Source organism: Vitis vinifera, chromosome 4 (assembly GCF_030704535.1).
Source record: "Vitis vinifera cultivar Pinot Noir 40024 chromosome 4, ASM3070453v1".
Taxonomy (NCBI): Eukaryota; Viridiplantae; Streptophyta; class Magnoliopsida; order Vitales; family Vitaceae; genus Vitis; species Vitis vinifera.
In genome coordinates this window covers 2,432,540-2,455,755 of record NC_081808.1, presented here as the reverse complement: position 1 = coordinate 2,455,755, position 23,216 = coordinate 2,432,540, and the positions used below count along the sequence as shown (strand labels likewise).

At 39.5% G+C, this 23,216-nt stretch overlaps 1 protein-coding gene across 1 annotated transcript in view; it reads left to right on the top strand.

Annotated features, from left to right (window-relative positions):
• The window catches only part of LOC100247441 (uncharacterized), a 31,912-nt gene extending 10,663 nt beyond the window's left edge, over positions 1–21,249 (top strand). Inside the window, exons 12-22 of the mRNA XM_002280924.5 lie at positions 3–71; positions 566–625; positions 1,275–1,346; positions 1,649–1,756; positions 1,885–1,961; positions 2,644–2,727; positions 12,497–12,605; positions 12,719–12,808; positions 13,698–13,763; positions 13,845–13,940; positions 20,769–21,249. Of these exons, the coding sequence (XP_002280960.2) occupies positions 3–71; positions 566–625; positions 1,275–1,346; positions 1,649–1,756; positions 1,885–1,961; positions 2,644–2,727; positions 12,497–12,605; positions 12,719–12,808; positions 13,698–13,763; positions 13,845–13,940; positions 20,769–20,888 (951 nt within the window). The 3' untranslated portion in view covers positions 20,889–21,249. The remainder of the gene's footprint in view (positions 1–2; positions 72–565; positions 626–1,274; positions 1,347–1,648; positions 1,757–1,884; positions 1,962–2,643; positions 2,728–12,496; positions 12,606–12,718; positions 12,809–13,697; positions 13,764–13,844; positions 13,941–20,768) is intronic.
• The last annotated feature ends 1,967 nt before the right edge of the window (positions 21,250–23,216 follow it).

The window sequence follows — 23,216 nt, the reverse complement described above, 5'->3', positions numbered from 1 at the left end:
AGGTTAAGAAGCTGGAGGAGCTTGGGATTGGAAGGCCTTCTACATATGCAATCACAATGAAAGTTTTACAGGTAATAAATGGTGTTCAGAATCTTCATGTTGTGTTGATTTCAAAGTACATTAATTTTGTAGTTTAGTTAATATCTAGAACTGTGAAGGACACAAAGTTTAATCTCAAGTCTGTTTGATCTGTATTTACCTTTCTTCTTCATTTACTTCTAGAATATAAATCCGTCACATTAAGCAAAATGAAAAAGAAAGAATATAAGAAGGATGAGAGGTCCTTTGAGAAAGAAAAGAAGGAGAGAAAATGTACAAGCAAATTTGAAATGCAAATAGCTTTCCTTGTGAAACCATGAAATGTTTTTTGGATGTCTGGAAATTGATTTTCAATTTAGTTCAAAACTAGAGCTTAACTATAATATATCTTTTGGCTCTTTTGTAGTGGGGACGGATGTTCATTACGTTACACTTATCTGAACTTGTGAAAACTTATGGTTTTATTTGTCTTCTGTGTCAAAATTGATTGAGAGAATATTGATATCTGCTTTCCCTGTGGCATCAGGATAGAAACTATGTGACAGTCAAAAACCGAGTATTATATCCGGAATTTCGTGGTCGCATGGTATGCTCTCACTTTCTTACTGATTTGACTTTGATTTTCTCTTCATTCAAGTATCTTGTTTGCAACAACTGTCTAATTCAGTTGAGCAATATTTAAATGGTCAGATGCTGTAGCTCTTTCCTTTAATACGTGCTTAATGAAGAAATCTTATTCTAGAGCAGATATATTAATTGTATTTTCTTTCCGGAAGAAATCTCATTCTAGAACAGATTTATTAATGTTGTTCTCCCTCCAAGAATACTGTGGTTTGTTGAACAAGTCAAATTGCCCTGTCTAAAGATGCTAACCCAATGGGATCTTGGAGCCAAGTAGTGGGTTTCCTACATACTGTAGACAAATTTTCAATTTCTGCTCTGCTGAGTGCTAACTTCTGTGTTAAGATTTTTTCACTTGCACATTTGCATACCCTTTTTAGGTTTTATGGGGTGAAAAAAAAATTGTATATTTTCCCTTTCTTAACCTCCTACTCATTACTTTGTGCAATTCTCTTCATCTGTTTTATTTTTATTGATCAACAACCATTAGTTGAACACATTATCTAAGATTTTTTTTTTAATATTAACTTTCCTCCTAATGCTCTGTTGGTTTACAAGAAATTTGACAATTGTAGCTGCCTCTTTCATTGCCTTCTGTTATTTGTGATATTTAGGTGTCGGCATTTCTCTCTCACCATTTTTCAGAGGTCACAGACTATAGTTTCACTGCTGATATGGAAACTGAGGTAAATTTATTAATGATTTGTTTCATATATTCTTTTAGGTTGCTGTCTTGAAATTTTTTGTTATTTGGATACTGTAGCATAATGTTATATTACCATCCTCATCAACAAATTGATATTGTTTATCTGCCCCCTTTAGCTTGTTGATGCTGTTTACATCCTTCCCTGTAAAGTTGACATGTGAATTTATTAACTTGTGAACCGTTGTTTAACTTTCTTCTTTCTTTTTAGCTCATACGATCTAGTGGTTTTAATTAGTTATCACTGATTTTCTTTTTGTTTTCATGCATCACCTGTCCCTGCAGCTTGACAATGTTTCTGCTGGCTTGACTGAGTGGAAAGGTCTCCTCAAAGATTATTGGACACGATTCAGCATGTATTGTAATCGTGTTAGTAATGTCCACATTCATCAGGTAGGGTTGGGTTTGTTATTAGATTAAAGCTTTGAATGCTGCACCCTAAGAGATGTAAGTTTTTATTTTTATTTTTAATATTTTGTCATAGAAATTTTCATGTTTAATATTTAATTGTATAATTGCAGGTGGAGAAGATGTTGGAGAAAAAATTTGGGGATTTTTTGTTTTCCTTTCTTCCCGATAAAAGTAGGACATGCCCAAGGTACATATATATGCCATTATTTCTGGGTAGTTATTGATGAACTCTGTTGTTTGCAAAGAACTTGAGAGCTTGCATTTAGAAAGATAAACCTAACCTTAATTTGGCCAAGTAGTTAACCCAAGAACCTGATGTGATTTATCTAATGCATGCTTCTTTGCAGTTAAACATGCTATCTTTTAAAGCCTAAAACTAGGATTGTGTACCCTACTCCTATCAAGAAACTTTTTGTGTTGGGAAAGGTGCCCGAGTTAGATTTAGTCCACAGTCTATATATTTTTTACATTTAAGTTAGGAAAACTAGTGGCATTGTTTGTGCTGATACAGCAGCAAGTTATTGTTCACATTATTCCAGCCCGATACTGTTTTGCAGCAGTCAGATGGGTATTTTTTTTAATAAATCTTTGTTTTTTATTTATTTTTGATATTTTAATTGATGGTCAAGATTAGCTTGGTTCAAGCTAGGTTTAATCATTATTAGGATTTTAAGAAATGGCTTTTAAAATGAGAATTTGAAATTTATGCCTTGGTTCCAAGCATGGTTTCAGAGATCCATCTTCCCTTCCTCTTAACTTTGTCGCTTGTTGTAAATACATACAAATATACACATATATGTACATATGTACATACATATTTTTAATTTTTTACACACTTCTGGTATAACTTTCACTTAAATGTGCTACAGTTGTATGGAGGGCACATTGATTTTCAAAGTAAGTCGATTTGGTTCAGGCTATTTTATAGGTTGTGATCAACACCCAAAGTGCAAGTGAGTATGAAATATAACATGTCTTTATCACTTCTTTATAATTTTATTTACTTATTTGACTGATCCAACTAAATGTTAAGTTTAATAAAGCTTACACTTTTTACTTCTTTATTTGAAAGATATTGTCTAATAGGCCTAATTTTTGTAGGATATATTGAACTTTAATGGTTTCTTTTTGTGAATAGAGAGAGAAAAGGGAGAATCCCTAATTATTGTTATTGAAAAACTGTAAAGAATACACATTGGACTTAGGTATATATATACATGCTAGTGGGACCCACAATATAGTAAGGAAAGAAAAGGAAAAAGAAAAGTAAATAACCTAAATAACTATACATTATCTAACACTTCCCCTCAAGATGGAGCATATATGTTATATGCACCAAGCTTGTTACAAATGTATTTAATTCTAGGACCTCTGAGAGATTTAGTAAAAATATCTGCTAGTTGATCATTTGAATTGACAAAACTAGTCGCCACACATCTTGATGCGATCTTCTCTCTAATGAAGTGACAGTCAACTTTAATGTGTTTGGTCCTTTCATGGAAGACTGGATTGGATGCAATATGCAAAGCGGCTTGGTTGTCACAGATGAGCTTCATCTGTTCATCCTTTCCAAATCTCAACTCCCGAAGAAGATGTTTCAGCCATATGAGTTCACATGTTGCCAGAGCCATAGCTTGATACTCGGCTTCAGCACTAGATCTGGCCACTACATCTTGTTTCTTACTCTTCCAAGATATTAGGTTACCCCCAATAAAAACACAATACCTGGAAGTGGAACGTCTATCTGTGGGTGAGCCAACCCAATCTGCATCTGTGTAACCAACAACTTGGGTATGACCTCTGTTCTCGTACAACACACTTTGGCCTGGTGTGCTTTTGATATATCGAAGAATGCGGATTACAGCATCCCAATGGCTATCACATGGTGACTGTAGGAATTGACTAACAATACTTACAGGAAAAGAAATGTTTGGACGAGTAATGGTGAGGTAGTTCAGTTTACCTACAAGTCGCCGATATCTCCCAGGATCTCCTAAAGGCTCCCCCTGTCCTGGTATAAGTTTGACATTTAGATCCATAGGAGTGTCTACCAGTTTACAGTCTAACATACCGGTTTCTTCCAAGATGTCTAAAGCATACTTCCTTTAGGAAAGAACCACACCGGAACTAGATTGAGCTATCTCAATCCCTAAGAAATACTTGAGTTTCCCCAAGTCTTTAGTCTGAAAGTGGGTGAAAAGGTGTTGCTTTAGGTTCTGAATACCATTCTGATCACTGCCTGTAATGACGATGTCGTCCACATAAACTACCAGATAAATACACTGCCCCGAAGAGTTATGATGATAGAAAACGGAATGGTCTACTGTACTGCGGGACATGCTAAACTCCTGAACAACAGAACTAAAACGACTAAACCATGCTCGAGGAGATTGTTTCAAGCCATATAGAGAACGACGTAACCTGCACACTAAACCAGACTCCCCCTGAGCAACAAAACCAGGTAGTTGCTCCATATAAACTTGCTCAGCAAGATCCCCATGAAGGAAATCATTTTTAATATCTAACTGATAAAGAGGCCAAGAACGCATAGCAGCCATGGAGAGCAATAGACGAACAGAAGCTATCTTGGCAACAGGAGAGAAAGTGTCACCATAATCAGAACTATAAACCTAAGTATAGCCTTTAGCAACTAAGCGGGCCTTAAGGCGATCAACCTGACCATCAGGGCCAACCTTAACTGTGTAGACCCAACGACAACCAACTGTAGATTTACCAGAGGGTAAAACAACAAGATCCCAAGTGCCATTGGAGTGTAAAGCAGTCATTTCATCTACCATTGTCTGTCGCCAGCCTGGATGGGAAAGAGCCTCAGGGGTGCTCTTGGGAAGAGAAACAGAAGATATAGTAGAAACAAATGCAGAATAGGGTGAATCCACTCGGTGCCAAATGTTGGAAAGGGATGGGAGGAGGAAAATTGGGAGGAGAGTGAGTTGGCCAAATTCAGTAAGTTCTTGGGCTTCTCTACAGAAGGTCTGGAGAAAGAAATCTTGGAGTTTATGATTAAGATTCGGAAGAGAAGGGAGAAGGTCCACAGCAAAAACATGCTAGAGAAATCCAGATTTGAAAGGGAACTGAAAAGGCTGGAATGCTCTATTAATTACGAGAAGGGGAAGAAGCAGAAGGGTGAAATGATAGTAGGAGGGGGTCAGTTTATGGTGGACAAATGAAGCTTAGAATCTTAAGCTGGAATGTTCGGGGAGTTAACGACAGTGCAAAAAGAAAAGTGATTAAGGCCATGATCAGGAGTCAAAGAGTGGATATGTTCTGTCTCCAGGAGACTAAGATTCAATCAATGACAGAGGGGTTGGTGAGGAGCTTAGGCACTGGCAGGTTCCTTAATTGGGGTACTGTGGATGCCCAGGGGACTGCGGGAGGGATTTTGATCTGCTGGGATAAGAGGACCTTGGAGTTAATGGAATTGGAAGTGGGGTGCTTTTCAATTTCCTGTAGGATGAGGAATGTGGATGATGGAAGAGTCTGGATGTTTACTGGGGTTTACGGGCCATTTTCTAAAGAGGAGAGGGAGTGGATGTGGGAGGAATTAGGTGCAATTCGTGGCATTTGGGAGGATCCATGGTGTATAGGGGGTGACTTCAATGTCACTTTGTCACTGAGGGAAAGGAGTAATCAGGGGAGACTAACGAGTGCAATGAGAAGATTTGCTCAAGTTGTTGATGAACTAGAGCTTATTGATCTCCCATTACAAGGAGGGATGCTTACTTGGAGTGGGGGGAGGAACAATCAGGCGTGGGCCAGATTGGATAGGTTTCTGGTGACTCAGGGATGGCTTGAGCATTTTAATGAGGTCGTGCAATGTAGGTTGCCAAGACCGACCTCAGATCATTTTCCTATTGTGCTGATGGGGGGAGGGATAAGGAGAGGTCCGTCCTCGTTTCGGTTTGAAAACATGTGGCTTAAAGTGGACGGATTCTCGGATCTTCTCAGGGGATGGTGGCAAGAAATTGAGGTTAGAGGGAGGGCCAGTGTCAGACTAGCTACTAAAATGAAGGTGTTGAAGCAGAAGATTAAAGTGTGGAATAGGGAGGTTTTTGGTAGGCTGGAAGTTAATAAGAATTCAGCCCTGCAACAAGTGGAGTTTTGGGACGGGGTGGAAAGGGAAAGGAGCTTGTCTGAAGGTGAAACTGAACTGAAAAAGGAAGCCAAGGAGTCCTTTAAAAAATGGGTTTTATTGGAGGAGACCCACTGGAGACAATTGTCCAAGGAATTGTGGCTTAAGGAGGGAGATAGAAACACTGGATTCTTCCATAGAATGGCTAATGCGCATAGAAGGAATAATTCTTTGGAGAGAATGAAAATTAATGGGGTTTGGTTGACTGAGGAGAAGGAGATGAGGGAAGGAATAGTGAGCGCTTTTCAGCAGGTGCTCTCCGAAGAGCCAGGCTGGAGGGCAGATGTGGAGGGACTGCACTTTAAATGTCTAAGTCCCAGTGAAGCTGAAACTTTGGAGGTGCAATTTTCTGAAGAGGAAATCTACGCAGCCTTAATGGGTATGAATGGGGATAAAGCGCCGGGTCCGGATGGGTTCACAATTGCGTTTTGGCAATCAAGTTGGGGGTTAGTGAAGGAGGAGATTATGGATCTGTTTAGGGAATTCTATAACCAACGTTCGTTTGCTAACAGCCTTAACTCCACCTTTTTAGTCCTCATTCCTAAGAAAGGAGGGGCTGAAGACTTGGGTGATTTCCGGCCAATCAGCTTGTTAGGAAGTTTGTACAAGCTATTGGCTAAGGTGTTGGCGAATAGGCTAAAGAAGGTGCTTGATAAGGTGGTGTTAGGGGACCAAAACGCCTTTGTGAGAGGCAAACAGATCCTGGACGCGTCTCTTATTGCCAATGAGGTGATTGATTTCTGGAACAAGAGAAAAGAGAATGGGCTGATTTGTAAATTGGACATTGAGAAAGCCTTTGACAGCATTAATTGGAGATTTCTCATGAAAGTTCTGGTCAAAATGGGTTTTGGGTCGCGGTGGTTGGAGTGGATGTGGTGGTGCATCTCTACCGCCAAATTTTCAGTCATGATCAATGGGGTGCTAGCTGGTTTTTTCTCGAATTCTAAGGGGCTAAGACAAGGAGATCCCATCTCCCGTATCTCTTTGTGTTGGGGATGGAAGTTCTTAGTATTCTTATTAGAAGAGCGGTTGATGGGGGTTTCTTATCAGGCTGCAACATTAAGGGGAGAGGGGAAGAGGAGATGATAGTGTCCCACCTACTCTTTGCGGATGACACAATCATCTTTTGTGAAGCTAATAAAGAACAAGTGTCCGCTCTAAGCTGGGTGTTGGCTTGGTTTGAGGCGGCTTCCGGCCTTAGAATCAATCTTGATAAAAGTGTCCTCATTCCGGTGGGTGAGGTGGAGAATATTGAGGAGCTGGCTGTGGAACTTGGCTGCAAAATAGGAATGCTGCCCACTGTGTACTTGGGGCTGCCCCTTGGTGCTCACCACAAAGCTGTTTCCATTTGGGATGGGGTGGAAGAGAGAATGAGGAAGAGATTAGCCCAATGGAAAAGACAGTATATTTCAAAGGGAGGGCGTCTCACCTTAATCAAGTGTACAATGGCCAGCCTTCCCATGTACATTATGTCCCTCTTTCGAATGCCGAAGAGTGTTGTAAAAAGACTCGAAAAAATACAAAGAGACTTTCTTTGGGGAGGGGGCAGCTTGGAGAGGAAGGTGCACTTAATTAAGTGGGAGGTGGTGTGTACTAGCAAGGAAAAGGGTGGCCTTGGCATGAGGAGGATTGAATCCTTAAACAAAGCGCTGTTGGGTAAATGGGTTTGGAGATTTGCTGTGGAAATGGATAATCTTTGGAGGGTAATGATTGGGGTGAAGTATGGTCAGGAAGAGTTTGGGTGGAAAACTAAAGAAGGCCGGGGAGCATACGGAGTAGGGGCATGGAAGGAAATCATGAAGGAAGCTAATTGGTGTTGGGAGAATATCAAGTTCAAGGTAGGGAAAGGGACTAGAATAAAATTCTGGTTGGATCAATGGTGTGGGGATGAGAGGTTGTCCCATGCTTTTCCCTTGCTTTATGAGATGGCGGTCAACAAGAATGCAACGGTTAATGAGATGTGGGACCATAGCAGTGGTCCAGGTGGCTGGAATCTCAGATTTCATAGAGACTTCAATGATTGGGAGCTGGATTTGATTAGAGGATTGCTTATTAGGCTCAGGGACGTCAAGCTCTCTTCAGAGGAGGACGGGGTACTTTGGAAAGGGGGGGCCATGGGAAGTATGGGGTGAAGCAGGCCTATAATGGGCTGGTTGTTATCAATGCTTGCGACTTTCCGCATAAAGGAGTTTGGGTGAACAAGGTCCCTACCAAAGTGGTTTTTTTTGCTTGGGAAGCTGCATGGGGGAAAATTCTTACCTTGGATAGGCTTAAAAAACGGGGCTGGCAGTTCCCGAACCGTTGTTTTTTGTGTGTTTGTGAAGAGGAGAGTGTAAATCACATTCTTCTTCATTGTACGGTGGTAAGGGCCTTATGGGATATCGTTTTTGCCCTTGTGGGGGTTCATTGGGTGTTCCCAGAGCTGGTGAAGGAGGCTTTATTCAGTTGGAGGGGCCCCTTTGTGGGGAAAAAAAGGAAAAAAATTTGGAATTCTATCCCGTTGTGTATTTTTTGGACGGTATGGAAGGAAAGAAATAGGTTAGCGTTCAAGGGAGGGGTGTTAAATATACAGAAACTCAAAAATTCTTTTGTTTGTACCTTGTGGAGTTGGGCTAGGGTGTATATTGGAGAGGAGTCCTCTTCACTCTTAGGTTTTTTTGAGTGGCTAGCGACCACTTAAGGGAGGGTAAGGGTCTTTGTTTTTGTGCTCTCGTTTTGAGGCAGATTTGTATACGTCCTGTATGCTTGATGGCCTTTGCCCTTTAATATATTTGCGATATTTATAAAAAAAAAATGCAGAATAGGGTGAAGATAATCGATGGTAACTCAAAAAATTGTAAATGGGATTAGGATTACGAGTAGATCGATTACTTTTCCGAAGAGCAATGGGTAAGTCAGCAAAAGGAGGCAGAGTCGGGGCAGGAGAAGGCGAAGGGATAGGAAGTGAGTCAGTAGGTACCTCGGCCAAAGAAGGAGGAACAACGACACGATGACAACGATGATAAACCTGAAGTGGGCGAGAAGACACTGCATCAGGTGGGGAGATAATGGGAAGGGGTAAGACTTCAGAAACAGGAAGAGACTCAGAGGTGGAGAAGAACGGTGAGTCCTCAAAGAAAGTGACATCAGCGGAGAGAAAGTAGCGATGAGTCTTAGAGGAATAACAACGATAACCCTTTTGAAGTTTGGAATATCCCAAGAAGATGCATTTTGTGGCTCTGGCAGAAAGTTTGTCCTGTCCAGGAGTGAGAATATGAACAAAGCAAGTACAACAAAAAACACGAGGAGGAAGGACATAAAGTGGTTGGTCAGGGAAAAGAAGGGAATTAGGAATCTAATCGTGTAATACAGATGAAGGCATACGATTAATGAAATAACATGTTGTAAGAACAGCGTCCCCCCAAAAACGAAAAGGAACATGACTATGGAGAAGGAGAGTACAAGATGTCTCAACAAGATGTCGATTCTTACGTTCAGCTACCCCATTTTGTTGAGGAGTATGAGCACAAGAAGACTGATGAATGATCCCATGTTGGGACATAAATGAAGTAAATGGTGTAGAAAAATATTCCCTGGTATTGTCACTGCACAACACACGAATAGAAATATTGAACTGGGTTTGGATTTCAGCATAAAATTTCTGAAAAATAGATAATAACTCAGCTCGATTTTTCATTAAAAATAACCAAGTACATCGAGAATAGTCATCAATGAAAGTGACACAATACTGAAATCCTAAAGTAGACGCGGTCCGACAAGGACCCCAAACATCAGTGTGGACAAGTTCAAAAGGAGACTTTGCCCGATTATTCAAACGCTTTGGGAACGAGACACGAGTATGTTTCCCAAGCTGACAGGACTCACACCCAAGCGACGACAAAGATGAAAAACTAGGGACCATTTTCTGGAACTTGGATAGACTAGGGTGGCCCAGGCGACTGTGGATGAGGAGGGGAGCATCAGTGGAAATACAAACTGCAGGAGTTGAAGGCGCGGTGAGGTGATAGAGGCCTTGAGACTCACGTCCTATGCCAATTGTCTTCCTCGTACTCCGGTCCTGCAAGGTCACAAATTTATCAGAGAAAGTGATAGAACAGTTAAGAGTGCGAGTTATTTTGTTGATGGAAATAAGATTAAAAGGACACTCATGGGCATAAAGGACAGAATGGAGAGGTAGGGAAGGGAGAGGATGAGCGAAACCAAAACCTTTAGCCATAGTTTGGGAACTATTAGCTAAAGTAACAGTAGGTAAGGCAGAGGTAGTAGTAATAGAAGAGAAAAGATCTTTATTACCAGCTATGTGATCAGAAGCGCCAGAATCTAGAATCCAAGGTCCAAGAGAAGATGTGTGGGTAAGACAAACAGAAGCATTACCAGTCTGGGCAACAAAAGCAACAGAAATTGACTTGGTGGCCTGATAGCGGAGATAGTCATCATACTCACTGTCAGTGAGGGAAATACCCTGAGATGTGGAGGAACTGGGAGGTTGAGGCGACTGAGGATCATATGACTAGGCCATGTGGGCAGTGCGGGGAGGTCGCCCATGTAATTGATAACACCGATCATGAGTGTGGCCAAGCTTATTGCAATAGGTGCAATGAGGACGTTGGCCTCTACCTTGGTTACCACTGCGTCCTCCTCGAGAGCTAGTTTGAGAAACTAACACAGAAGAATCTAAAGTGTTATCAGATGGCAAAGTCTGAGTGGAGGAGATATGGAGGAGGCGAGCAAACACATCATCCAAGGATGGAACGGAGGAACTGCCAAGAATCTGATCGCGGACGGTCTCGAGATCTGGACGAAGGCCAATAAGCGTAAAAACCATGAAAAACTTGTCAATCTGTGTTCGTTAATCCCCAACATCAGTAGTAAGAGGCATCACAATCAAGAATTCCTCCTTAAGAGAGACAATCTGGCCAATATAAGTAGATAAATCCATGTCTTGTTGTCTGATATTGACAATAGAAGAAGCCACCTTATAAAGATGTTGGATATTATTCGTGTATAGCCCTTTTGCCTGATTCCAAAATTTAAAGCATGTTTTGTAGGCCCGAAGATGAAGTAGAATCTTAGGATCAACTGATTGCCATAACACACTACATAACTGTGCATCTATCTTCCTCCATTGTACTCTATCAACCTCAGGGATATCTGTCTCCTGCGTAACAAGGTGATCCTCATAACCTTGACCCATAAACCAAAGTTCCACAGAGGCAGACCAGGACAAATAATTTTCACTGCCAACCAATTTCGCCGAAGTAATCATAGGAGATCCAGATATGACAGAGGAAAAAGTGGAACTTTTAGTAGCCATATCTACTTATCTAGTGAATGAAATACATTTGGATCGAAGAGAGCCCTAATACGGCTTATCGCGGACTTCCCAAGACACGTGCAGGGCTCGGGGTGGAGAGGAAGTCACCGGAGGTTGCTGGAAAGGCTGTTTAGAGGGCCGGAGGAGACGAAAACCCCAAAAAAAATGCACTTTCAGGGCTCGAATGACACAAGCAAAGATGGAGGGTGGCTAGACGGCGTCAGGCGAGGCTGGAGGTGGAAGCGCGTGGGCGGAAAGTGACCCAGGCGCCCTCACGCGCCGGTGAGTGAGATTCAGGCCGCCGGAGAAGAGACGCGCGTGACTGAGATTCTTCCTCCGGTGCTTTGAGAAAAGTTGAAGACCTCCTCCTTGCGCACCTGATGGTATGGTCGGTGTCGAAAAAGGATGTCGCCGGCGGTGAGGGTTTTCTAACGGTGATACGGTTGATCGAAAAGCTTTAGGAGATGGGAAGGGTGACCGGAATGAAACACGGTCATTGAAAGATTTCCCATAATGGATTCACGGATAAACCGGAAATAATTAGGGTTTTTTTTTCTCCCTTGGCTCTGATACCATGTGAAGAGAGAGAGAAAAGGGAGAATCCCTAATTATTGTTATTGAAAAACTGTAAAGAATACACATTGGACTTGGGTATATATATACATGCTAGTGGGACCCACAATACAGTAAGGAAAGAAAAGGAAAAGGAAAAGTAAATAACCTAAATAACTATACATTATCTAACACTTTTATTAATTTGAAATAAATATGTGGTGCTAAAAACTTATGTGGTTGTTCCAATAAAAAAAAAACTTATGTGGTTGGTAAATAGCCCCATAACCATGAATGAGGTCTCTATGCTTCATTTTTAAGTAATTTTCAAAGAAGAAACAGAGACCTAATCATGGTTCTTGTAATTTCAAAAAAGAAGACAGAGATCTAATTCATGGTTCTTATATTCTTCTTTCCAAGGGGAACATAATAAGTCATTGTTTATTGATCTTTTATTTATACTCTATTTCATCATAATTCAAGAAGTAACATGTGAAATTGTTGAAGTACAAAGAGGCTCAGTATTTTGTTATATTTTCCCTTCTGTTATTTTATGGATTTCATGGGAAATAGTACAGTTATATCTAGTTCACCATTATTTGAACTGTCAATACAAAGTTGTCTAAGTTGAGACTGCACAGCTCTTGCTATTAAATTATCTGTGGTTCTCTTAGTTGCTTAAGTAGCTGTCTGGGTTCATTCACAGGTACATTGCTAAGATGTTAGATGGTGATGATGATGAAGAGGTTGCTTCTCAAGACAAAACATTTGAGGAGCCAAAGGCTCTGGGTCTTAGTCCTGGTTCAAGTGAGAAGGTTTGGTTTTTATTTTGGTGTATACTGGTGTTTGTGCATGGGTTGACACTGAAATATTCTGTTTTTTTTTTTAATTAATTTATCTTCTTTTTTTTCTTTTTTCGGGATTTCAGATTCTTTTGAAGAATGGTCCATATGGATTCTATCTTCAGCTTGGTGAAGACAGGAAAGGATACTTGCCTAAAAGAGCCTCTGTTTCCCATGTATGTAGAAAATTTGGCTGTCCATTTCTTTTGATATCTTGTAATCATATTTAGCGGTCTTGCTTTTTTTTTTTTTTTTGATAGGTAAAAAAGAGATTGTATTAGTAAAGCCTAGAAGTGGTGAAAAAAGTACACACAAAGTATACAAACAACGCCCAAAAAGCTAGGCAAAAAGAAAGACGAAAACCTTTCTCCTAACTAGACAAAAGCCACTCTATTTAGCGGTCTCTTGCTATTATTTTTGTCAATATGAATGTTTAAGATACCCATACTTGCATCTTTCATGCCTGAAGTGAATTAGTCATAGCATCTTGCAGTGTTACTGCCTCAAATTTAGCTTATTCTCCATGGGTCTAGATTTTGTTAACATTATTCAAAGATGATCTCATGGAGAATATGTAGGTGGCCCTGTATCCTTTTTTTTATTTTCTCAGTCTTCTTCTTCTTACTCATCCACAAACCAGAAAAGAAGAAGAAGAAGACGATATGAAAGGTTTATGATGCAGCAGATTTCCAATTGAGGCTTGAAAGTGTAAGACTGATGATGATGCAGTTTAATGTTTAACAAGACCTTAGAGACTAAGAAGATGCCCATTAAATGGATGCAAGTCACTCTGAGTAGAATCAAGGTGATACCCAGAGCTGTACCAACTATAATGCTACTAGCTTGTAAATCACAGATGACGTTTTTTAAATCATCTTACAGATGAAGTTTAGAAATAGATATGTGTCCTGTGCTGTGGGAAGGAAAGGATGTGGGCTTTTCTTTATCCTTCATCAATTGCCTTTTATTTTTCTATTCTTGGTTATGTGGTTATGCTAATTGCCATTCTTTTAGTTTGAATGTCTAATCCATATTTAAGAGATGGATCTAATTTCTCTCTTTCAGATAAAGGATGTGGGCTCTATAACACTTGAAGATGCTCTTGAGTTGCTACGCTATCCTGTGACATTGGTGTGTCTTGATCTAAATTAAGGTCTTTTTCCTTTTTTTAATAAATTATATTTTAACTCCTTTAGTTTGAATTCCTCTTAGGGAAACCATCCAAATGATGATCACCCTGTAGTCCTAAAGCTGGCAAAAAATGGATTTTCCATTAGACATCGGCGAACAATTGCTCCTGTGCCTAAGGTATATTTTTGTTTGTTTTACTTGTTAACATGTCTCTATAACATTTATGATTGAGTTTCAATTTCTCTTTGTTGTTAATATTGGCTCATATACGGGTGAAAAATGATTCCTACCGCTTACCGGTTTGTGAAGCTGTCTTAGACTTTGACATGGAGACAGCAGGAAATGTGCTCCTGTGTGCACACACTGACACACACACTTCTATGAGAAAATATGAGTTGAGACAATAAAATCTGATAATGGTAACCTAGGTTAAAGCATGTTAGTGTTAGATACATATTTATAGACCTGAAACTCCCAACTTTCTATTATGGAAAGATGAACTTTGAAAGTCTATTAACTAAAATTTTCACAGGGGTTTTTCTTTCAGTCCAGGAGTGCACTGGTGTTTTGTCAAGAATAAAAGTTTCCCATTCCCATGGTTTATAAAAGTTCTGTTTCTGTAAGCCTTTTTTGGTCACCTTAAATATGTAGATTCTTGAAAGCTTAAATGACATAATGGAATGGTTTAATATTTTTGGAAGAACCTAAAAATTTTCATGAAACATAGAAGAATACTTATTATATGTGAAGATGAAACCTATAAGCAAATTCAGTTGATATCCAAAGCCTTGTCAAGTGTCCTGAGATTGTAAGATGGGTTTAATTTTGCCAAGATAGATTGAGTTCAGATTTGTTAGAGAGTTGTTGACTTCTGAAGCTCTTATGTATAAACACAGCCCACACACTTAATAAAAAATGACACAAATACGTGCCCAGGAAAGAAACCTTGAATTGAATATGCTGGACTCCCATGGTAGGATGTAAATTGGTACTTAAGAGAAAGAAGGTGCTGGCATGCACCAGGAGTTGCAGAAATGTTCCATTTTATTGGATTTTTTTAGATGGGCAATGTTCCATTCAAACTGATGGAAACTTTGGGACCAAAAATTAGAATAAAGAAAAGAAGGCAAAATCCATATATGTACAGGGAACAGAGATGTTCCGACATTGTAACTCTCCATGATACCCCACTAAAGGAAAAAGAATTTTCTTTATTAGTATGAGCTTTAACTTCTCCAAAGTCATGTTAAGGGTTCTGTGTATAAATGCAATTGGTGAAAATAACCAAAAGAACCTGTGGAGTGTCTGAATTGAGGGGGAGTGTTGAATATAATGTATGTATAGTATACTATCTTTCCTTGTTAATATAGGTCACATGTATGGTAGTTAGGACTCCTAGCCTTGTATATATATATCTCTCAATTGTAAGTAGAGATTACAATGAATGTGAATAAGGTTTTTCTCCTTTCTCTCTCTCTCTCTCAACATGGTATCAGAGCCAAGGAAGAAAACCTAATTCTTTCCTGTTTTCCGTATCATCAACTCCGGGAAACCTTCCGGTGACCGTGTTTCTTTCCGGTCACCTTCCCCATCTCCCAATACTTTCCGGTCAGTCGGATCGTCATTAGAAACCACTCACCGCTGGCAAATTTTCCGGCGAACTTTCTGGTGAAATTTTCCGGCGACCTATTTTTCCGACACCGACTATACCAGAAGGAGCGCCTGGAGGAGATCTCCAACTTTTGTGAAGGCACCAGCACCAAAAGAGCAGCCACGCGCCGGCCACGCGCAATTTTCCGGCCGGCGGTTGAATCTCACGCGCCGGCGCGTGGGGGCGCGTGAGAGCTTTTCCGGCGACGCGCCTCCTCCTCCAGCTTCGCCTGACGCCGATCAGCCTTCCCACGTCCCTGGTTCTCCCATCCGAGCCCTGCACGTACCTCTTTTGGGGATTTTTGTCTCCGTCGGCCCTCCAAACAGTCTTTCCGGCGAAGCTCCGACCACTTTTTCTCCACTCCAATCCCTGCACGTGCCTTGGGAAGTGTTCTTCTCCCTTTCTGGTGGTACCACACCGCGATCTGAGGCCGTCTCCCTTTTTCGGTGGTGCCACGCTGCAATCTGAAGTCGTATTAGGGCTCTCTTCGATCCAAACATACTTCATTCTCCAGATAAGTGGATATGGCTACTAAAGCTTCCATTTTTTCCTCTGTCATATCTGGATCTCCTATGATTACTTCGGAGAAATTAGTTGGGAGTGAAAATTATCTTTCCTGGTCTGCCTCTGTTGAACTTTGGTTTATGGGTCAAGGATATGAGGATCACTTGATTACACAGGAGACAGATATCCCTGAGGTCGATCGCGTACAGTGGAGGAAGATAGATGCACAGTTGTGTAGTGTATTATGGCAATCGGTTGATCCCCGAATTCTTCTTCATCTTCAGGCCTATAAAACTTGTTTTAAATTTTGGACTCAGGCCAAAGGATTATACACGAATGATATCCAGCGTCTTTATAAGGTGGCTTCTGCTATTGTCCATCTCAGCCAACAGGACTTGGATCTATCTACTTATATTGGCCAGATTGCCTCTCTTAAGGAGCAGTTCTTGACTGTGATGCCTCTTACTCCTGATGTTGGGGCTCAACAAACACAGCTTGACAAGTTCTTCATGGTCCTTACTCTTATCGGCCTCCGTCCGGATCTTGAGCCTATTCGTGATCAGATTCTTGGTAGTTCATCAGTTCCGTCCTTGGATGATGTGTTTGCTCGCCTCCTCCGTATCTCGTCCACTCAGACTTTGCCATCTGATAGCGCTTCAGATTCTTCTGTGTTAGTTTCTCAAACTACCTCTCGAGGAGGACGCAGTGGTACCCGAGGTAGAGGCCAACGTCCTCATTGCACCTATTGCAATAAACTTGGCCACACTCGCGATCGTTGCTATCACTTACATGGAAGACCTCCTCGCACTGCCCATATGGCCCAGTCCTCTGATTCTCCGCTGCCTCAGCCTCCGAGCTCCTCCGCATCTCAGACATCTCAGGCTTCTATTGCCTCTGTTGCCCAGCCTGGTAATGCCTCTGCCTGCCTTACCCACACATCTTCTCTTGGACCCTGGATTCTAGATTCTGGAGCATCTGATCACCTATCTGGTAATAAGGATCTTTTCTCCTCTATTACTACTACCTCTGATTTACCTACTGTTACCTTAGCTAATGGTTCTCAAACTGTGGCTAAAGGTATTGGTTTGACCCTTCCTTTGCCTTCTCTACCTCTCATTTCTGTCCTTTATACTCCTGAATGTCCTTTTAATCTTATTTCCATCAGCAAAATCACTCGTACTCTTAATTGCTCTATTACCTTTTCTGATAAATTTGTGACCTTGCAGGACCGGAGTACGGGGAAGACGATTGGCATAGGACGTGAGTCTCAAGGCCTCTATCACCTCACCTCAGATTCATCTCCTGCAGTTTGCATTTCCACTGATGCTCCTCTCCTCATTCACAATCGTCTGGGCCACCCTAGTCTCTCCAAGTTCCAGAAGATGGTTCCTCGTTTTTCCACTTTGTCGTCGCTTCCGTGTGAGTCATGTCAGCTTGGGAAACATACTCGTGTCTCGTTCCCAAAGCGTTTGAATAATCGGGCAAAGTCTCCTTTTGAGCTTGTCCACACTGATGTTTGGGGTCCTTGTCGGACTGCGTCTACTTTAGGATTTCAGTATTTTGTCACTTTCATTGATGACTATTCTCGATGTACTTGGTTATTCTTAATGAAAAATCGAGCTGAGTTATTCTCTATTTTCCAGAAATTTTATACTGAAATCCAAACCCAGTTCAATATTTCTATTCGTGTGTTACGCAGTGACAATGCCAAGGAATATTTTTCAGCCCAATTTACTTCGTTTATGTCTCATCATGGGATTCTTCATCAGTCTTCTTGTGCTCATACTCCTCAACAAAATGGGGTAGCTGAACGCAAGAATCGACATCTTGTTGAGACAGCTCGTACTCTCCTCCTCCATAATCATGTTCCTTTTCGTTTTTGGGGGGACGCTGTTCTTACCGCTTGTTATTTGATTAATCGTATGCCCTCCTCTGTCTTACACGATCAGATTCCTCACTCCCTTCTTTTCCCTGACCAACCACTTTATTTCCTTCCTCCTCGTGTCTTTGGTTGTACTTGCTTTGTTCATATTCTCACTCCTGGACAGGACAAGCTTTCCGCCAAAGCCATGAAGTGCCTCTTCTTGGGATATTCCAGACTTCAGAAGGGTTATCGTTGTTATTCCCTTGAGACTCATCGGTACTTTATCTCCGCTGATGTCACCTTCTTTGAGGACTCACCATTCTTTTCCACCACTTCTGAGTCTCTTCCTGTTTCTGAAGTCTTGCCCATTCCCATTGTCTCCCCACCTGATGCTATGCCCCCTCGACCACTTCAGGTTTATCATCGTCGCCCTCGTGTCGTTGCTCCTCTCCCTTTTCCTGAGGCACCTGCTGACTCACTTCCTATCCCTTCGGCTTCACCTGCCCCGGCTCTGCCTTCTCCTAATGACTTACCCATTGCTGTTCGGAAAGGTATTCGCTCTACTCGTAATCCTCATCCTATTTACAATTTTTTAAGTTATCATCGATTATCTTCACCCTATTCTGCTTTTGTTTCTGCTATATCCTCTGTTTCTCTTCCAAAGAGCACCCATGAAGCTCTTTCCCATCCAGGCTGGCGACAGGCAATGGTGGATGAAATGGCTGCTCTGCACTCTAATGGCACTTGGGATCTTGTTGTTTTACCCTCTGGTAAATCTACAGTTGGTTGCCGTTGGGTCTATGCAGTTAAGGTTGGTCCTGATGGTCAGGTTGATCGCCTTAAGGCCCGCTTAGTTGCTAAAGGCTATACTCAAGTTTATGGTTCTGATTATGGTGACACATTCTCCCCTGTTGCCAAGATTGCTTCTGTCCGCTTGCTTCTGTCCATGGCTGCTATGTGTTCTTGGCCTCTTTATCAGTTGGATATTAAAAATGTCTTCCTTCATGGTGATCTTGCTGAGGAAGTTTATATGGAGCAACCTCCTGGTTTTGTTGCTCAGGGGGAGTCTGGTTTAGTGTGCAGGTTACGCCGCTCTCTATATGGCTTGAAACAATCTCCTCGAGCATGGTTTAGCCGTTTTAGTTCTGTTGTTCAAGAGTTTGGCATGCTTCGCAGTACAGCAGACCATTCAGTTTTTTATCATCATAACTCCTTGGGGCAGTGTATTTATCTGGTTGTTTATGTGGACGACATCGTCATTACAGGCAGTGATCAGGATGGTATTCAGAAACTAAAGCAACATCTTTTTACCCACTTTCAGACCAAAGACTTGGGGAAACTCAAGTATTTCTTGGGAATTGAGATAGCTCAATCCAGTTCTGGTGTGGTCCTTTCCCAAAGGAAGTATGCTTTAGACATCCTGGAAGAAACCGGTATGTTAGACTGTAAACCGGTAGACACACCTATGGATCCGAATGTCAAACTTGTACCAGGACAGGGGGAGCCTTTAGGAGACCCCGGGAGATATCGACGGCTCGTAGGTAAATTGAACTATCTCACCATTACTCGTCCAGACATTTCTTTTCCTGTGAGTGTTGTTAGTCAATTCCTACAGTCACCATGTGATAGCCATTGGGATGCCGTAATCCGTATTCTTCGATATATCAAAAGTACACCAGGCCAAGGTGTATTGTACGAGAACAGAGGTCATACTTAAGTTGTTGGTTACACAGATGCAGATTGGGCTGGCTCACCCACAGATAGACGTTCCACTTCAGGGTACTGTGTTTTTATTGGAGGTAATCTAATATCTTGGAAGAGTAAGAAACAAGATGTAGTGGCCAGATCTAGCGCTGAAGCCGAGTATCGAGCTATGGCTTTGGCAACATGTGAACTCATATGGTTGAGACATCTTCTTCAGGAGTTGAGATTTGGAAAGGATGAACAGATGAAACTCATCTGTGATAACCAGGCCGCATTACATATTGCATCCAATCCAGTCTTTCATGAAAGGACCAAGCATATTGAAGTTGACTGTCATTTCATTAGAGAGAAGATCGCATCAGGATGTGTTGCTACAAGTTTTGTCAATTCAAATGATCAACTAGCAGACATCTTCACTAAATCTCTCAGAGGTCCTAGGATTAAATATATTTGTAACAAGCTTGGTGCATATGACGTATATGCTCCAGCTTGAGGGGGAGTGTTGAATATAATGTATGTATAGTATACTATCTTTCCTTGTTAATATAGGTCACATGTATGGTAGTTAGGACTCCTAGCCTTGTATATATATATCTCTCAATTGTAAGTAGAGATTACAATGAATGTGAATAAAGTTTTTCTCCTTTCTCTCTCTCTCTCTCAACATTGGTGCTCAACTCTTATAGCAATTTCCTATCAACACATCTTAATGCAACCCTTTTTCCAAATTCCGAGTGGCAAGTGACCTTGCTTATATCATCCATAATCTTCAAAATTAAATAAATAAATACATAAAATTGGTGATCACTTTCTTCCTTGTTTTTCTTTGTTTCTTATTTTCTTTACAGACATAAGTGCAATTTTAGTAGCATGGAATTTTCCAGGGAGGGTCTATTTTCTCTCCATATTTTACTTCGTTCGCTTTACCTTTGTATCCCACTCTACCGCCCTAGTCTACTTACAATATAGAGTATATGTGGTTAAAACACATCAGAAATAAACATACCCTTATAATAAATTATAATGGGCTACACTGTCTTGTGAACTGATCTGCCTTCCTTGAAGTCAAGAGTCTCATGCAGTTGGATTTGGAAATTTGAATATCATTTTCCCGTTTGCCCTGTCTGTTTCTCATTGAACTAACATGCGATCACCTGCACACCATGAAGCAGTTAATACCTTTACTTTCCTCTTCCATTTATATGTTTTTCTAGATATGGTACTGGTTAATGTCTTTTCATTACATCGTTAACTTACCCGTCATATGAATTTTTGTGTGCAGAACATAAAACCAAATGACATCACTCTAGAGAAAGCATTGAAGCTACTGTTGGGTAAAGATGTAAAGCAGTCTGGCCGGCCCAAGAACAAAAAGAAACAAGAAGTGTATGAAGCCATGTAGCTGATAAATATTGTAGCAGTCCAAAGCTGCTAGCCATAGATGTTTTGATTTGATTTACACAAGCATTCATTCAAAGGTAACTTCATTCCTTCCACCTTCCAATCATGGGTGTTGTCAGTGTTGAGCCAAGAAGAGCATGCACTACCACATGGGCATTCTTGAATTCTTTTAGAAGGAAAGAACACGTGTACAATAAGTATAACAATAATAATTTTTGTTATAATTTTTACCCATTTTTGTATGTTATTATTATTATTTCTTTCCTGGGGAATTCTTGTTCATGTAAGGTCTGGTGGGAGCTTCATATTTTTCTGAAGATGGAATGATGAAAGCTTCTTTATATGCTATGAGCTTCATATCATTCAGCCTGTTGAATCCTCGGTTTCCGGAAGGATAACCCCTGGATCAAACCAAGTCTCATGATCAATATTAGAATTTAGAGTGTGCTTTTATTGAAAGTGCTTTTAATGGAAGTGTTTTTTCCAAAAATGGTTTTGGGAGAATCATCTATTAATTGTTTTTCTAAGACATATTGCAAGTAATTTTTTAACTTTTTAAAAGTGATTTCTAAATTTTATCAAGCGACTAATTTTTTTTTTTAAATGTTTGTTATCTCTCTTGCCCAAATTGTTGTTACTTACCTTAAGCAATCAATGAAGTGATGTAGGATGATAAAATCAAATAAAAACAAAATATTTTTTTAATATTTTCTTTTCTTTCCTCCAATCAAACATGGTGTAAGTCTCATATGTTTCACTAGAGAGATTTTCTTCCACCAAGATTTTTGTAACTCAATCTTGCTCATCCAAGGTAGATTTTGGATGGAGACTTAAAATGCAGGTTTCATGGTTTTTGATATTCATAGTTTTGTTAAGTATGGTAATAGTTGTATAATAATATTATAACAACTCACATCCTCGTGTAAATATCATGTTTTTGTTATATTTCATGAGATTATGGATTCATTTACAGAGAGTCTCATATTAAGATCAAAGTTCGATTATGATACTTTTTTGTATTGACATAAACCCTTATAGCTTTTAAAAGTTGTTTATACACAATTTCCACTTAGACATACAAAATCCCTTTACAAAACTACATAGAGTCCCATGTCGGGATCAAAGATTGACATACCATTTGTAATAATTTATTTCTTTTTATGTAGATATTATTTATTTATTGTCCAACAAACCCTTACAACCCACTAAATCATTATGACTTTAAAATGTGTTTACAAAATTAAGAAGAGTTAATTTCTTTTTCTTTTTTTCCTATTAAAAAGTTATCAAAATTGGTCTTAAATAAACTCCTACAATCATTATTTTTTGTTTGCAGTTTTAATGGATTTCACTTTTACTATTGAGGTGCCCTGAAGGGAGCTTAGTGGGAAAGCACTCACCTCTCTTTTAAATTGGTCCTTGTGCCCTAATTGAATTCTTGCTTCCATAACCCCATAAAACTCATCATTTTGCAAATAAAATAATAGGGAATAAGGGTGATAAGGAGCCCCTTTAAACAAAAATTTAATTCCTTAAATAGATATGAAAAAACACTAACCGGTTCGTGTAAACAATTTTTATTAAAAGAGTGTTTGATAAATTAACTTAATGACTTAAAATGATTTAATAACTTAATTAAAGTTATTAAATAAATTAAATATATTTAATAAAATAATTTGATATCATAATTTAAAGTTAAATATAATTTTAAATATTAAGTTAAAATAGTTATCTTATTACTAATCCTAAGCTCTTTTCTTATCTTATTTGTCTACATCTAATAAGAATATATTTAATGGTCATAACTCCACATTCATGACTCATTTTTTTATGAAAATAAATATTAACTTTATTTTTTAATAATAAACATTAATTACAACTAATGAGGATATATATATATACATACATGTGTGTGTGAATTTAATGATTTAAAATAAAATTTAAATTAATTTTACTAAACAACTTTAATACTTTAAACAAAAAGTAATAAGTTTTAAGTTAATAATCTGGCTTAAAATCACCTTAAATCATTAAATAATAAATATTAAAATTTACCAAACAACTAAAATTTTAAGTTGAATTATTATTAATGAATGCTTAATAATACTCAATATTTATTACTTAATGACTTAAGTTGACTTTAAGTCAAATGATTATTAAATTCTTAATTTAAAACTTTTTTTTTTCATTTTTGTTTTAAGTATTAAGATTGTTTGATAAAATTAATTTAAAATTAATTTGAAATCATCATACATATTTATCCTTATTAATTTTAGTTAATATTTATCCTCATTGATTTTAATTCATATTTATTTTCATTAATTTTAAA